At 44.8% G+C, this 16,184-nt stretch overlaps 1 protein-coding gene across 2 annotated transcripts in view; it reads left to right on the top strand.

The window, feature by feature from the left end:
• The window catches only part of NFATC3 (nuclear factor of activated T cells 3), a 248,749-nt gene that overhangs the window by 194,408 nt on the left and 38,157 nt on the right, over positions 1–16,184 (top strand). For both annotated transcript variants that reach the window (XM_029608593.1, XM_029608592.1), the window contains exon 8: positions 5,648–5,774. In XM_029608593.1, coding sequence (XP_029464453.1) covers positions 5,648–5,774 — 127 coding nt within the window. The remainder of the gene's footprint in view (positions 1–5,647; positions 5,775–16,184) is intronic.

The following is a 16,184-nucleotide window of genomic DNA, read 5'->3' on the forward strand; positions in this document are numbered from 1 at the left end:
TTACATAAATATCTCCAAGCCAGAGATCCAGGTGTAGTATTAAAATACAGGTTCTCAGATGTGCTGGTGTTGCAGACTGAGTTTACTCAAGCCAGTAGTTTGAGGTAAAAAAATCCTTTTTATTGAAACAAATAATATAATAAGATATCTTATAGAGAGAACAAGTCACCATTCAGTAAAACAGGATCAGTTCTCTCAAAAACCATTCACTGATGTATATAGGGTGACACATCTAACCTCTACACCAATGACTAAGTTTGTTCTCATAACATTTTTTCTAATTGGTTAGAATTAACAGAACATCCTGTTAATAGGATGGTAGTATAATTTTATACACATATGAGCAGGGATTTCTTGTAAATTGAGCACAGAAGACAGAAATGAAATATAAAACTAAGCTCAATATACTTTTTGACCTTTGATCTTCATTTTAGCATTTCAGCATATTTAGTCTTGTCAGCAACTTTCAATGACTCTACAAGTCTCAATGTAAATTCACAGTGCAGTAATAGCTTTATAGGAGAAAAAAACCTTTTCCGAGCACTCTAACATTGGAATCGTATCTTTATTTATTTTACTTATTTATTTATTTATTTAGAGCTTTTTTTATACCGGCATTCATGATACAGTCATATCATGCCGGTTTACAGATAACAAGGGGTGCAGTAACTTTGTACAAATAACCAGTGCATAAGAAACAATAAAGTTACAATATAACAGGGTTGCTAGAACTGGTGGAGCAAGGAGACAATAATTAAAGAAATTATACAGAAGTAAAATATTTACAATAAGCAGTATTTACATTATGCTTCTGTTAATGGATATTAGACTCGGGAAAGGCTTGTTTAAATAGCCAAGTCTTAAGCCTTTTTCTGAATGTTAATAAGCATGGCTCTAGTCTGAGGTCAGTTGGTAATGTGTTCCAGAGAGAGGGGCCCACAGTAGAAAAGGCCCGATTTCTGAGTTGTAGATGGTGTGTGGATTTGGTAGGGGACCCTCTGTAGGCTTCTCTGATGGGTCTGGATGATGTGTGTAGTCTGAGGGGGATTTGGAGGTTGAGAGGGGCTTGGGATGGATGGTTTTATGGATGATGGTAATGGACTTGTGAAGAATTCTGAAGTGTATAGGTAGCCAGTGTAGATTTTTTAAAATAGGAGTGATGTGGTCTCTTCTTCTGGAGTTTGTCAGGATTCTAGCTGCCGCATTCTGGAGCATCTGAAGTGGTTTTATGGATGAGGCCGGGAGACCTAGCAAGATAGAGTTGCAGTAATCTATCTTGGAGAATATGACGGCTTGTAGGACTGTTCTGAAGTCATGAAAGTGTAGGAGAGGTTTCATTCTTTTTATTACCTGTAGCTTGTAGAAGCAATTCTTGGTGGTATTGTTGATAAATGTTTTTAGATTCAGGTGATTGTCTATTATTACTCCTAGGTCTCTTGCTTGTGAGACAATGGTATTGGATGGGGCAATTTGCAGGGAGTTGCTGTATTCGGGAGTGATGAGGAGGAATTCTGTTTTGGCTGAGTTTAGTATTAGGTTTAGGTTGGCGAGGAGACTGTTTATCTCTCAGAGGCAGTTATCCCAGTGTTGCAGTGTTTTGGTGATAGATTCTTTGATGGGTATCAGAATTTGCACGTCGTCGGCGTAAAGGAAATGTTTTAGTTGTAGTTTGGTTAGCAATTGGCATAGGGGAAGCAGGTAGATGTTGAATAAAGTAGGGGATAGGGAGGAACCTTGAGGAACTCCTAGCGAGGAATTGTAGCGAGGGGATTCTTTGTTATTGATTCTCACTTTGTAACCTCTGTTACAAAGGAATGTTTTGAACCATGTGTGTGCTGAGCCTGTTATTCCAATGTCTGATAGGCGATTGAGGAGGATAGTATGGTTTACAGTGTCGAATGCCACCGACAGGTCTAGGAGAATTAATAAGAAAGATTGTCCTTTGTCCAAACCCATGGTGAGGTGGTTTGTTAGCGATAAGAGTAGGGTTTCAGTGCTTAAAGCCTTGCGGAACCCATATTGGGAGGGGTATAGTATTTCATGATCTTCAAGGTAGTCTGAGAGTTGTGAATTGACCAGTTTTTCCAAAATCTTTGCTACGAAAGGCAGGTTGGAAATTGGGCGGAAGTTGTTGGGATTCTTGGGATCCAAGTCTGATTTCTTCAGTAGTGGTTTAAGAGAGGCAATTTTTAGGGCGTCAGGGAAGATTCCCTGTGTTAAGGAACAGTTTATGATGTCTGCTAGTGGCTTGGAGATGGTTTCAGGTATTAGCAGAAGGAGTTTTGACGGTATAAGGTCGAGGGGATGGGAGGAAGGCTTCATTTTCTTTAATAGGGACTGGATCTCGGAAGCGTTAGGTTCGAATGCATCCAGCGAGGTTCTTTTGCTGAGGAGGTGGTAGGAGGTAGTCGGCGATGTGGGGCTAGGAGGTAGGAGGGTTAGGAGATTGGAGATTTTGCTTTGGAAGAATAGGGCTAGTTCATCGGCTTTGGCTTGTGCTTGTTCATTAGGGATAGGTGGTGTGTATGTTGAGTTAACTCGGAAACGAAAGAGAAGAGTGCTTTTGCGTCAAAAGTAAGGTCGTGAATCTTGTGAGCGTAGAAATCCCTTTTTGCCTTTATGGATGAGTTCCTGTAAAGATTGAGGGCAGATTTGTAGGCGGAAAGTGTGTTGGGACAAGGAGTTTTGCGCCATTTGTTTTCCTTTTTTCTGAGGAATTGTTTGAGTTTCCGTAGGTCATTAGTGAACCATGGTTGTCTCTTTGGGGAATTTGGTTTGAGTTTTTTTGTTGATAATGGACATAATTTATTTGCTATTTCCTCTGTGATATTGTTCCAGGATGATAAGGCTGAGTTGGGATCTGAGAGGTTTAAGTGTGGGAGTTCTTTAGCCAGGTGGATGTTGAGGTCAGCGGAAGAACAGGATCTTCTGAAGGTAAATGAAGATTGAGGAGGGTGAGGGTTATAGGATTCAGATATTGAGAAAGTACCGGATATTAGTGAGCGATCCGACCAGGGGACCAGTGTGCATGCAGGAGGGGACGCATACTTGATGCCAGAGTTTATGAAAATGATGCTTTGTGGGTGGGCTCCTTGATAATCTGTTGGAAGCCCATGGCTGTAAGTGTGGAGAGTAAGGATTCACAGTTGGTTGTGAGTGTAGTGTTGTCAACATGTAGGTTGAAATCTCCTAGTATCAAGGTGGGGGAGTCTAGGTTTATGTATTTTGCGATTAATTCTACTATGGGGGAGGCATCTGAGTCGAGGAGTCCTGGTGGGGCGTAGACTAAAAGGATTTGGAGTTGGTCTGTTTTGAAGAGGCCCATTTCTAATTTTGAATCTGATCTTACTGGAAGTTGGGAGACTCTCAGTTCTTTTTTGGTAGCTAGGAGGAGGCCCCCGCCCCTTTTCTTTGCTCGTGGGAGGGAAAAGAAGTCATACATCTGTGTGGGGAGTTGATTTATTAGGGCTATGTCTGTTGGTTTCAGCCAAGTTTCTGTTATGGCGCAGATGTCCGGTTTGGCGTCTAGGAGATAGTCATTGAGGATCAGTGTTTTTTTGGTGATGGATTGTGTGTTGAATAGTGTCAGGGAGAATAGAGTGAGACCTAGGAGTTGGGTAAGAGGTGAAATCAAGATCGGAATGAGAGATTTAGAAGAGCGTGGATGGTATTGCATTGTTGCTCTTCCTGTGTTGTAGAAGTTGTGGTGAAGAATAGGGATTGGGAGTCCCAGAAGCATTATGATCTAGTTGTGTGGTGGAGGATGGGTTGTGTGCTAGATGATTGCTGGGAGAGTCTGGATGATTGCTGAGAGAGGCTGTGGATGATTGCTGAGAGAGGCTGGATGATTGCTGGAAGAGGCTGGTGGAGTGCTGGTGGAGGCAGGTGACTGTGTTGGCTGCGAGACGCGTGTAGCAATGTTGAGGCGAGGGTGTCTATCAAGGGTGGCCTTCATATCATGAACTACTCATCAATGTAGTATGCCCAATCCTGGCACCTTTCACTCACCAAATAAAATAAGGGACTTAACTTTCTTTATATCGTTACTAGTTAATCAGAGTGGTAGCATTTGGAGTTTATATAGTTATTTAGGAAGAAGTGTCATCTTAAAAAGTGCACATCTGCCAAAAAGAGGTAATGGTAATTCTACCCATCCAGTGAGCTGCTCTTGAAAGCTGTTAATTGTGGATCTGGTATTCCTTTTCCTAGGAAACAGACCCAGATATTTGAAATGGAAAGTTCTCCATTTGAAAGAAAATTTTCCATTCTAAATTGACTGTGTAAGTCAGGATATTGGCATTGCCTTTGGCTTGTCATGGTTGATCTTCAAGCCAGCAAAGCTGCCAAAATGATCAAAGATCTCAATGATTTTTGAAACAGAAAGACCTGGATTTCCAACAAAAAGTAACACATCAGCAAAAAGATATTTTAGAAAGAAGTAGCACCCAATTTAAAACCTGATATTGGGGGTATGCCTAATTTTGATTTGGATAATTCATATGAAAGCGGAGACAGAGGACATCCTTGATGTCTACCACTGTAAAGGAAAAGATATTAATTCATTTATTCTAATTCTCGCCTGTGGATTGTGATATAACAGGGAGGTCCGATTCACAAAAACTGTTCGTAACTCAAATTATCTAAAACCCAAAAAGGATATTTCCATTAAACATGACTGAATGCCATAAACCCCAGCTTCATTAGTGCCTAGCAAGTTTTACAGAAAAACTTTCATTATCCTTGTTTTCCTGTATAGAGACTACTTTGCGATGAGAATAGTCTGTCTTTATTCAGAGAAAGATGCCAAGCATCCCAAATGTCTTTGTGAGAAAGTTGTCATTATCAGCATATTTACAGTTAGGTTTTACTGTGCCATATTCTTGGAATTTGTTGCCAGAGGATGTGGTTAGTGCAGTTAGTATAGCTGGGTTTAAAAAAGGATTGGATAAGTTCTTGGAGGAGAAGTCCATTACCTGCTATTAATCAAGTTGACTTAGATAATAACCACTGCTATTACTAGCAACAGTAACATAGAATAGACTTAGTTTTTGGGTACTTTCCAGATTCTTATGGCCTGGATTGGCCACTGTTGGAGACAGGATGCTGGGCTTGATGGACCCTTGGTCTGACCCAGTATGGCATGTTCTTGGGTTCTTAGCTTGAGGAAGTAAGACTGAAAAGAAATGTGAGAAAACCTTTTCATTGACAGAGTGGTGAATATCTTAAAAAAAAAAAAAAAAAAAACCCTGCAGATTTGGCAGGGATCAAAACAGTGACAGAATTTGAACATGCTTGAGAAAGATAGAAAGGGATCTTAAAGATATGATAAAAAGTAGGCAACCAGAGATGGCATAGGATCTTTGGCAGCAGAATAAATTGGCAGTCAGGAAGGGCCTTATCTGTGTTTTTATTGTAATAAAGCAAGATCTCAAACTTTCCCCTCACCTCTATGATTGCAATTCTCACAATCTAAAATTGTCTATCTCTGTACCTTTTTTAGTGTTACCATGATTTATAGTATACCAGCTGATATTCTCCTTGGAATTACAGCCTTTTATTTACTCATTTTCATGTTTTCGCCTAAAATGAGTGTGAGAATACATATGTTTAACTGCATATGTGATATCTTTTTCAATGTTTTTTTTAGGCTAAGATTGTTCTCGAAGTTCCTCCTTACCATAACAATACAGTTACAGCTGCAGTCCAGGTGCAGTTTTATCTTTGTAATGGCAAGAGGAAAAGAAGCCAGTCTCAACGTTTTACATACACACCAGGTACAAACAATTACAATAATTCTTAAGCTTCTTAATTTTCATTTGTATTAGTGCACAGATAAATTACTAGTAAATTAATCCTGATTCCTTAGTGTTAATCTCCCAACAAGTGGATTATGCACCTCTGCCAGCAGATGGAGACTGAGCAAAAGCTGACATCATGGCTATATAGTCCTGCCCCAATATCAGCCTGCCAGTATTCTCTGTCTCCAGCAGATGGTGGACATGCATTTCCCTTCGGGAGATTGCCTGTGAGGTTAAAAAAAAAAAAAAAAGAGAAAAAGAAGAAAAGCTGGAAAGGAGATGTCTGTGTAGCACCGCTTGCCTCCTAAGGTGTTACCATGGGGTCCCTCCCTCAGTAGAGTACTTCATTCTGCTAGCTTTGACTGGCATGGACCTAAATTCCAGTTAGCAGTTGCAGGCTAAGAAAGGCTTGGCAGTAATGGCTTTAGCCCTCTCCCCATGTAGCCGGGACCCTTTCCAGCTCTCAGCCAGGGAGGCCTGAGCTGAGGTAAAAGTTTTTAACTTGGAGGGGGGGGGGGGAGTCTGACAGGAAGACAGCAGGAAAAAGGTTTGTTTCCTTGGTGTTTGGCTGTCCTCACATCTCTGGGGAGTTCTGTAAGATGAGGAGTGAATGCAGGCTCAGCAGTCATTTGCCTAGATCCCGCTTCCAGGCTTCTCACATTTTGGTTCATGGTAAGCCGTGGGGTACTTTTCGCGTGGTTTTTTGCTGTAGACCGTCGGCGCACGCTTGCGCGTCTGGATGTGCACCCATTCTCATCTATGCATGCAGTTGGGTGGTGTTCCTTCTGGACGCACATCTTGTGCACCCATTTTAGACATCGGTCCTGTGCGTCCAGTTTGGACATCCAGTGGGATGAGCGGCCTAGGTGTATGGGCTTGGAAACACATTTTTTGTGCATCCATATTAGACGCAAGCCTTCATCGGGCTGTGCACTTATAGCATTGTGCCTGTGGTAAAGAAACCTAAGTGCCTATCTATCTGTGCTGCCTGCCACATCAGAGCTATTCAGCCAGAGCATTCTTTAAGCGTATATAAGTGCTGCTTGGATGCTCAGGGAGGTTTGCCGCCTTCCGATTTTGTCGATGATGGTCCATCTCTTTGGTCTGAGGGGAATGAGACTGAGAGAGACACTGCAGGGATGTCTCCTCCCCTGATCTGTCCTCAGGTTGAGACCTCAAGGAACACCTGCTCACAGGACTTCAGATTTGGTCCTGTTGGGCCTGGAATGGACCAGACTTCCTTTTCCTAAGTGTAATTCTTCCAGGGATCGCAGACATTTCTACAAGGCCTGTCTGCTGAAGTGGCAGTTCCTAATAAGGTAGGTCCAGGCACTCCGCGTGCTCCTCCACCTGTCTCCACTGTCAGTGCTGTAGTACAGTGTGGTCTGACAGAGCTCGGGTGCAGATGGATCAGGATGATACCGATGATGACTGTGGGGGCTCTGCTGGTGAGGAAGAGGGATATGCCCCCAGATTTGGAGGCAGATATAGAATTCTTCTACGTTTCTTTCAGAGAGATGAGTTGCCAAGTTTGATATCTCAGACCCTGAAGACCCTCGGATTGGCTGGGCCTGACTCCTTGGGGATACAGAGGAAGGATCGTATTTTGGTCACCCTGCGCAAGGCTTCTTGTTTCTTCCCCCTCTTGGATGCAATCCGGGAGTTGATCAATCTGGAATGGATTGCGCCAGAAGGAGGACCCATCTTAGTGGGTTTACACCCCTTGGATCTGCAGGCCAGAGAGCAATTGCGTTTCCCTGAGGTAAATGCCTTGGTGAGTTCTATCATGAAACGTATCACCATCTTGGTAGAGGAAGGAACAGCTCTGAAGGATGTACAGGATAGGAAGATTAAGACTGTCCTGAAGCAAGCCTTTGAAGTAGCGAGAATGAGTCTGCAAATTTCTTCATGTTGCGCCTTGGTAGCTTGGGCTACCTTATGGCTTTGTCAAGAGTATGGTGGTGCTGGGTCCAATTCTAGGACGTATGGTAGAAATGGGGGCTGCCTTCTTTTGCTGATGCGGGCTGTGACTTGGTACGCACAACCGCCAGAGGAGCTGCATCATTGCAGTCATGCAACAGCTGTAGCTGTACAACTGGTCCACAGATACTATTTTAAATTCCAATCTAAGCTGCCTTTCAAAGGCTCATTTTTGTTTGGCAGTGAATTGGAAAAAATGGCAAGTAAATGGAGAGAAACCCAGATCCTGTATTTGCCAGAGAATAAGAAGGTAGTTTCCCGGTCTTCTTGGGCAAGTGGCCACTCTCGAGGCTACTGGCGTTTTCAGCCTTATAGGGGAGGTTCCAAAGATCCCGTCCCTTCCACAGATCTCAGTCTTTTCACCCCGAGGTCCTCAAAAGGATACAGGCTCCAGAGGCGGAGCCCCCCAGTCTTTCCAGTGAAGATTTGTGGGCTCACCTGGTGGAACGGGAGATAGGTGGTTGTCTATCCTGGTTTTATCACAGGTGGGCCCAGATTACTTCAGATGAATGGGTTCTTAACGACTTTGCTCTAGAATTTCTTTGCGTTCCTCTGGATACCTTCATGGTCTGCCCATGCAACTCCCCTCAGAAGAAGATAGAAGAGGAAGCAACAATACAAAAGCTATTGATTCTGAAAGTGTTGATCTCCATTCCCAAATCGCAGCAAAAACTGGGCTGATATTCCATTTATTTTGTTGTGCCCAAGAAGGATGGGTTGTTTCGGTCCATACTGGATCTCAAGGGCATCAACCAACATCTACGAGTCACACAATTCAGGATAGAAATGGTGCGCTCTGTCATAATATAATAATGGTTCAAGCAAGGGAGTACCTCACGTCTATGGATCTGACAGAGGCATATCTGCATATTCCCATCCAGAAAGAACATCAGCTGTTCCTTAGAAATGCAATACTGAATTGTCATTACCTGTTTCAGGCTTTGCCTTTCGGACTAGCCACAGCGCCCAGGACCTTTTCCAAGGTCATGGTCGTGGTAGTGGTAGCAGCGGCCCTGTGCAAGGAGGGAATTCTAGTTCACCCCTATCTGGATCTGGTTGATTCCAGCCAAAACAGTAGAAGAGAGTAGTTTCCTTGCTGCAGGCACTAGGCTAGGTGGTGAACCTGGCCAAGAGCAAATTGCAGCCATCTCAGAACCTGGAGTATCTCAGGGTTTAATTTGATACAAGGCAGAGCAGAGTATTTCTGCTAGAGTCTCGGATCTACTCGTTGATGCTGCGAGTCTGATCTTTGTGGAACTCTGACCGTGTGGTCTTATCTACAGAGCTGCCACAGTAGTAGTAGTTCCCTAGGCGATGGCACATATATGCACCTATTTCAATGCTCCTTGCTCTCCTGATGAGTCCGCAGTCTCAGAACTAAACGGCAAGGTGGTTCTTTCCACTTGAGGTGAAATTCCTTTGAACTGATGGTTACACATGGACCATCTCAGGAATGGAATTTCCCTGATGACGCAGGATTGGTTGGTACTCACGTCAGAGGCTAGCCTCTGGCTTTGGGGATTCACTGTCAGGACTTGCACTGTTAGTTGGTGGTGCAAGGGCACTGAAATGCAGTGGCGTGGCAATGGAATATCAACAGACTGGAGGCATGAGTCGTTCAGTTGGCATGCCTGTGGTTCGCCAAGCAGCTAGAGGCTCGGGCGGTCTGGATAATATCTGCCAACGCAAAGAACAGTGGCTTACATCAATCATCAGGGTGGAACCAGGTGTCAGGAGAGATACATACGCTCATGGTATGAGCAGAGCAGCATATCCACCTCTCACATTGCCAGAAAGGGCAATATCAGAGCCAATTTCCTCAGCAGGAGAAGCTTGGACCCAGGGGAATAGGAGCTGGCGAATGAGGACTTCCAGCTCCTGCTGGACCACTGGGGCTTACCTGATCTAGTTCTGTTGACAAACTTCAACAACACAGAAGTTCCATGCTTCTTCAGTCGCTGGCGGGGACCCAAAGGTGATGACATAGACCTCTCATTCAGGAATGGCCACATGGCACCCTCCTGTATACGTTTCCGCCTTGGCCTTTGAAAGGCAGGCTGGTACAGAAGATTGCAAGTCAAACCAACACTGTCCTTTTAGTGGCTCTGGATTGGGCTCAAAGGTCATGGTACACCCATCTCCAGAAACTTCTGGTTGGCAGTCCCTTCCAACTACCATCTCGGATGGATCTGTTACGTCAGGGTCCCATTCTACATGAAGATCAGTTCTGTCTTATGGTTTGGCCATTGAAAGGGCTCAGCTGTTGAAGCGCGGTTATTTACCTTCTGTAATTTCCACTCTTGTTTGGACCTAGCAGATTTTCTACTCCTCTAGCCTATGTTAGTTTGGAGGAACTTTGAGGCCTGATGTTGTGAACGAGGTTCTCAATCACTGAAGGTGGATATTCCTTTGATTATGGAATCTTTTCAAGACTGCTTCCTCAAGGGTTTGGCCATTAATAACTTGAAGGTTCGAGTTGCAGTACAGGCTTGTTTCAGGGAAGAGTCAATGGGAGGGCCTTTGTCTTCCCATCCATATATGTCCTGTTTCTTGTGGGGAGTTAAACATCTTTGCCGTGCGCCCCCCCCCCCCCCCCCCCCCCCCGTTGCGGCTTCCAGTGCCTTTCTAGGATCTTAACTTGGTCCTTGAGTTCTTGGCAGGTGCAACTTTTCGACCATTGCATACTCTTTCCTTGCGCTGCTTGCTTTGAAGACAGTTTTTCTGGTAGCAATCTGTTCAGCTCGTCGGGTCTCTGCAGGCTCTTTCCTGCTATAAGCCTTGTCTCTCCTTATGACTCTGTGTGCTGTTCAGTATCGGACTGTGCCTTCCTTTTTGCCCAAAGTGGTTTCAGACTTTCATTTGAATCCGTCCATTTCACGACCTGCCTTGGACAGGGACAGAGTTGAAGGTGAGTACCGCCTTTTGCATTCCTTGAATTTCAAGTGTGCTACTTGGAGGTGACTAAGGGCCTCATTTTCCAATATCGCAGTGGTAACGCATGAGGGGGCGTGTCCCATGCAAATAAGGCATTTTTCGTGCAGTGGGGAAACATCGCGTGAGGCGATGTTTTCGCCATTTGCGGAAATGGATTCGCAAATCGCGAAAACATCGTGCACCGCGATAAAACAACCAATGAATCTTCGCAGTACACGAAAGTGTCCAATCAGCCTATTTCCACTCTTAGGTGCTGCAAGCAACATGTTATATGAAACCGAGCAATTGTCTCACACCTCGGGGGAGGGAGAGGGAGAGAGAGACTTGCTATTATGTCTACTCCCTAGACAACTATTTGTATCCCAATGAGAGGCCCACCTAGTAACTCGAGGTGGGGATTAGGTATGAGTGTAGGGGGTTGGGGGCAGCTTTCACATTCAACATGAGACGTACGAACAGAACAGTGGTCTCCTGTGAAGATTTGATGGGCTTCGGAGTAAGGAAACTCACTCCAAGAGGAGATTTGGGCAATGTTCTCTCAATCTAGCTTGATGGACACTCTACCTGGGCAACAACAAGCTAGGTGGAGTGAACATTGTCCAAATCTCCTCTTGGAGTGAGTTTCCTTACTCCGAAGCCCATCAAATCTTCACAGGAGACCACTGTTCTGTTCGTACGTCTCATGTTGAATGTGAAAGCGGCCCCCAACCCCCTACACTCATACCTAATCCCCACCTCGAGTTACTAGGTGGGTCTCTCATAGGGATGCAAATAGTTGTCTAGGGAGTAGACATAATAGCAAGTCTCTCTCTCTCTCTCTCTCTCTCTCTCTCTCTCTCTCTCTCTCTCTCTCTCTTCCCCCCCCGTGTACTGAAATAAGCTGTTCGGAATTGTCGTGCACCGCGATAAACCTTTACTGGCCTCTAGCGCACAATGTAACGCGAATGAAAGGGTTGTAGCTATTAGCCGCGCTAACACTGCGGCTGTTTCGCCGCACACGATAACTGTTTCCTGCTTTACATATGCTCCGCCCCCAACTCCACCCCCTGAATACCAAATTACAAATTTGCATTCGCAAATCGCGTTAACGGCTGTTAGCGCGATTTGCGAATTTATCTCCCGCGGTAACTCCTTGGAAAATGAGGCCCTAAGACTGTTTGGAAGACTGTCTGCTTGTGCTCCATGTTGGAGGTAAGCAGGGAGCACCAGGCACATGGCCAATGAATGCCCACTGAGAGAAGGAAGTCATTACGGCAGCTTATGTGGCTACTGAGGTTGCCTTACCAAAGCAGATTAGACTGCGTTCCATAAGGGCTCAGGTGGTATCATGGGCAAAGTTTAGTTTGTTGTCGCCTGCTGAAATTTGCTGAGTGGCGAAATGGTCATCTTTGCACACTTTTCCAAGCATTACCGCGTGGATATTAGTGCTAAGGAAGAATGCCGCTTTTGACCGGGCTGCTGGCAGCCTCCTGCTCTTTTCAGGATTAGTTTTTGTACATCCCATCCGTTGGGATTGACCTACCCGTACGCTAAGATAGGAGAAATTACTACTTACCTGATCATTTCCTTTCTTTAGTTAAGAGTAGGTCAATTCCAGACCCACCCCCAGTTGCCAAATTTGGATTTTGTGGTTAGCTTTCTTAGGGTGAGCGATGCAGAGTATGATTCCTGCTCTTCGTTGATAACTGATAAGTGGCCTCTTTAGCTCTTAGTTTGCTATATATGTTCCTTCTTTTGGCTGAGCTCAGTGTTCCAGTTGGTTGAGAAACACAAATGGTTGCCTGTTGCTGCTAATGTTCAAGTTTAATCAGGTTTGTCCACAGTTTGGCTTTTCCAGAGAATACTGGCCGGCTGATGTCGGGGCGGGACTATATAGCCGTGACGTCAGCTTTTGCTGGTAGAGGTGCATAACCACTCATTGGGATTGACCTACCCTTCAAAGGAAATTATCAGGTAAGTAGTAATTTCTCCTTACTTTGCATAGTCAAAAGTAATCATTTAGGGGTAATTTTATAACTGCCTACATTGGTACAGTCATTTTCAAAATGAAAGCACATGTACTTTAACTTTGAAAATTACCTTGGAAATATATTTACACATTTATGCCTGCTTTTTTGTGTGGGTAATTTTCCTGAGAAAAAATACATTTATACTTTTGAAAATTTAAAAAAAATATGTGCAAAAATGCAAATACCACCCCAACCCCCCTGAGAGCACCTCTCCTTACTGTGGGTGAAGTTACGTATCTGGTATCATTATGCACATAAATTTATCTGCATGCAAGGAGGGCAATTTTCTAAAGGCCTATTATTTTTCCTACTTCTAGACCAATCCTTATCCTCAGGGTTTACCTCACTTCTCAGCTGCTGGTTGCAGAGGTCATATTTCCTTCATGACCTCATCATTGGCTACAAAGGAGGCGCATGGCCTTAGATCCCTTGCCAGTAGTTTATCTTTGCAGCGACAACATCTGTAGACTGATCTTGCTGAAACTCTTAGAACCAGGGTGATGCCTCGGTCTGAAAGAGCCCACTTGCTCTTGGGGGAAACAGTCTCTTGGGGGCTAGTTTCTCCCAGTAGAGCTGCCTCCAAAGAAGGATCCTGGTCAAGTGCCCCCTTGGGAGAGGTCCCAGTACCCCTAGGGGACCAGTGATTACCACTAGTAAAGGGTTCCCTATTCTTAGGTTTAGAGGAATTAGGAGTGTTTAGTGGTGAGTTCACCTCCAAGGGTTTTTTGAGTCTCTTGCTCTTGCTCTCTCTCTCTCTCTCCCCTCTCCCTCCCTTGTGGTGACTTCCAGGAGGGATAAAGTTTATTGGAAGGGAAAAACAAAAGAAAAGAGAGTTGAAGTGAAGGGCCCCACAGAGGCGCCATGGCCAGCTCAGAAGACCTTCTGGAAGTGGTGAGTACAAAATTAAAGGGTCAGAGCAGCTGAACAAGACATGAGACTGCTGCGCTATCAGCACAGTCTTTTCTAAGCATGGCCCACTTAGCAGGACAGCTGGCAGTCACTCGTAATGAGCAGCACACAAATGCAACCCCTTCCCCTGACAGGAACATGCTGTGTGGATACAGGTAGTTCTGCCTGCAGAACAAAGCTATCCCCAACATTGCTAAATCATTTTGCCTGGCATGCAATGCGGTATCTGACTATCCCTTCACAGGCTCAAGGAGGGGGAAGGATACCCAGAGGAGACGGGGCTAGGGTCGAACCCAGCCCAGTCTACACCACAAATATCTCTGCCCCTGGGCCAGCTAGGCCCAGCGGGTCCATCCACAAAGGCATGCTCCGGAGGAGGGGTGTGGGCCAAGTTTCCTCACCCCAAAGGTGTATTTGGGTAGGAGCCTCAAGAAGCATTATCTAGGGGGATTCTTACCAGAATTTGTGGTGCTCATGCATCAGGCCACCTGGGCCATGGATGGTCCCTACATCTGTTACTCCAGATCTAAGTTACACAACGAGGCATAAGGGCTCAGCCCAATCCAGAGGGATCTTAAGCATCTCATTTTCTCCAGCTCCAACCACCACTACTGTCTCCATGGAGGGGTTGTGGTCGGGGGCAAATCTGATCATAGCTTGCCTGTGAGTTCCCAAGATAAAGTGTGATGCTCTCCAAGGAGGATGAGTCTACAATAGTGAGGCAGTTTCTCAGAGAGGAACTCTCAGCCCTTACTACATGTGTTCTCTGCCTTAAAGATACTGGGCACCAAGCCGGAATGCTTATCAGATGGAGACCTTATCATGCCAGGGCATAAGAAGACCCCAAGGGCTATTTACCTTACATGAAGCCTTGACGCGAATGTTGCTGATAGAATGGGATGCCTCTCAAAGGGGTGTTAAAGGGGCAGAGTTATGAGGAAATTATATACTCTTCCCTTGGAGTATAAGAATAATTTCCTAAGAATATAGAGAGTGACTGTGCTGGTATCATATGTAATCCATAAGATCACTATCCCAGTAGAGGAAGGGATGGCCTTGAAGGAGGGGAAGGATAAAAAAAAAATTGAGGCCATCTTAAAGCAGGCCTTCTCAAGTACCATAGCAATTCTAGCCTCTGCATATGGAGGCTATATAGCCTGAGCAGTTTTATGCTGGATCCAGCAGTTACCTGAGGGCGATGAAACACCCACTTAGTCAGGCATTGTTTTTAGCTGATGGAATATATGAACTGATCAAAATCCTCCTGGGCAGTAGCCTCAGGGGTGGAGGCCAGGAGACTTCTTTATCTGTGGACCTGCTTCCAAGATACATCTTTGCATGCTTCCCTTTAGAGGGGGATTGCTGTTTGGGGAGGACCTAGAGAAACTAATGGTAGATGTAAGGGAAACCATATCTCAAAGGTAACCAGAGAGTAGAACCTGCTTGGGATCATGGGGCCTTGGATGCCAGTATTTTCGGGATCAGCACAGAGTAGTTCTGCCAGGTGATCACCACCGCATTCCATTCGAAGTAAAGCCCATTCTTTTCAAGGGATCATAAAGTCTAAGGGCAACCTCTCAACAGCAGGAGGAGATAGTCATCCTACCCAGTAATATTCAGTGGGTCCCTCTGGTGGTAGAACTGGTAGGCAGGTTATTCTTGCAATATTACACAGAGTGAACCCAAATTACTGTGGACCAATGGGTCCTGGATATAATACAAAGGGGGTATGTGTCAGAATGCCTTATGCCAGTCCCAAGTATGATCTCTCTCTGCACATCTCGTCAAGGGAGAAGCGCTAAGGACCACCCTGCTAAAGTTACAGACCTACATGCTATAATTTTTATTCCGCCCCAGGAAGAAAGACTAGAGACATGCTCAATTTATTTTGTAGTTCTGTGAAGGACCACACCTTTTATCCCAACCCAGATCTAAAATGATTCAACATGTGTTTGCAGGTACCCCATGTCAAAATGGAGACTCTTCGCTCCATTATGGCGGCCATTAAAAAAAAAAAAAAGTAGAGTTTTCTTTTTTCACTAGACTTGGTAGAAGCCTATCCCCATATACCTATTCAGAGCTCTCACCAAAGTCTCCTATGTTTCTATGTTCTAGACAAATATTTCTGGTTCTAGGCTCTACCATTTGGGCTTGCAAGTCCCTCTCACCGAGACCTCTACCAAGATCATGGTGATTGTAGCAGTTGGTTTGCACAAGCAGGGGATAATGGTTCACTCTTATTTAGATGATATGCTCATCAGGCATCAGCCATAGTGGTCTTTCTTGTGGAAAAGCTAGGTAAACTGGTAAATTATGCAAAGAGCAACTTAGAGCTATCTCAGACCCTGGAGCTCTTGGGAGCTTTCTTAAATATGGCAGAAGGGTGAGTGATCTTGCCCCCCTCCAAGAAGAGGCTTGCCAAGCTGATTCACCAAGTATGATATTTCCACTCCCAAAGTGCACCCAAGATTTGAGACTATCTTCTGCTATTAGGACAGATGGCAGCCATTCTAGACTTCGTCTCATGGGCCAGAGAGCATATGCACCCTTTGTA

The sequence above is a fragment of the Rhinatrema bivittatum genome, chromosome 7, assembly GCF_901001135.1.
Source record: "Rhinatrema bivittatum chromosome 7, aRhiBiv1.1, whole genome shotgun sequence".
Lineage (NCBI taxonomy): Eukaryota > Metazoa > Chordata > Amphibia > Gymnophiona > Rhinatrematidae > Rhinatrema > Rhinatrema bivittatum.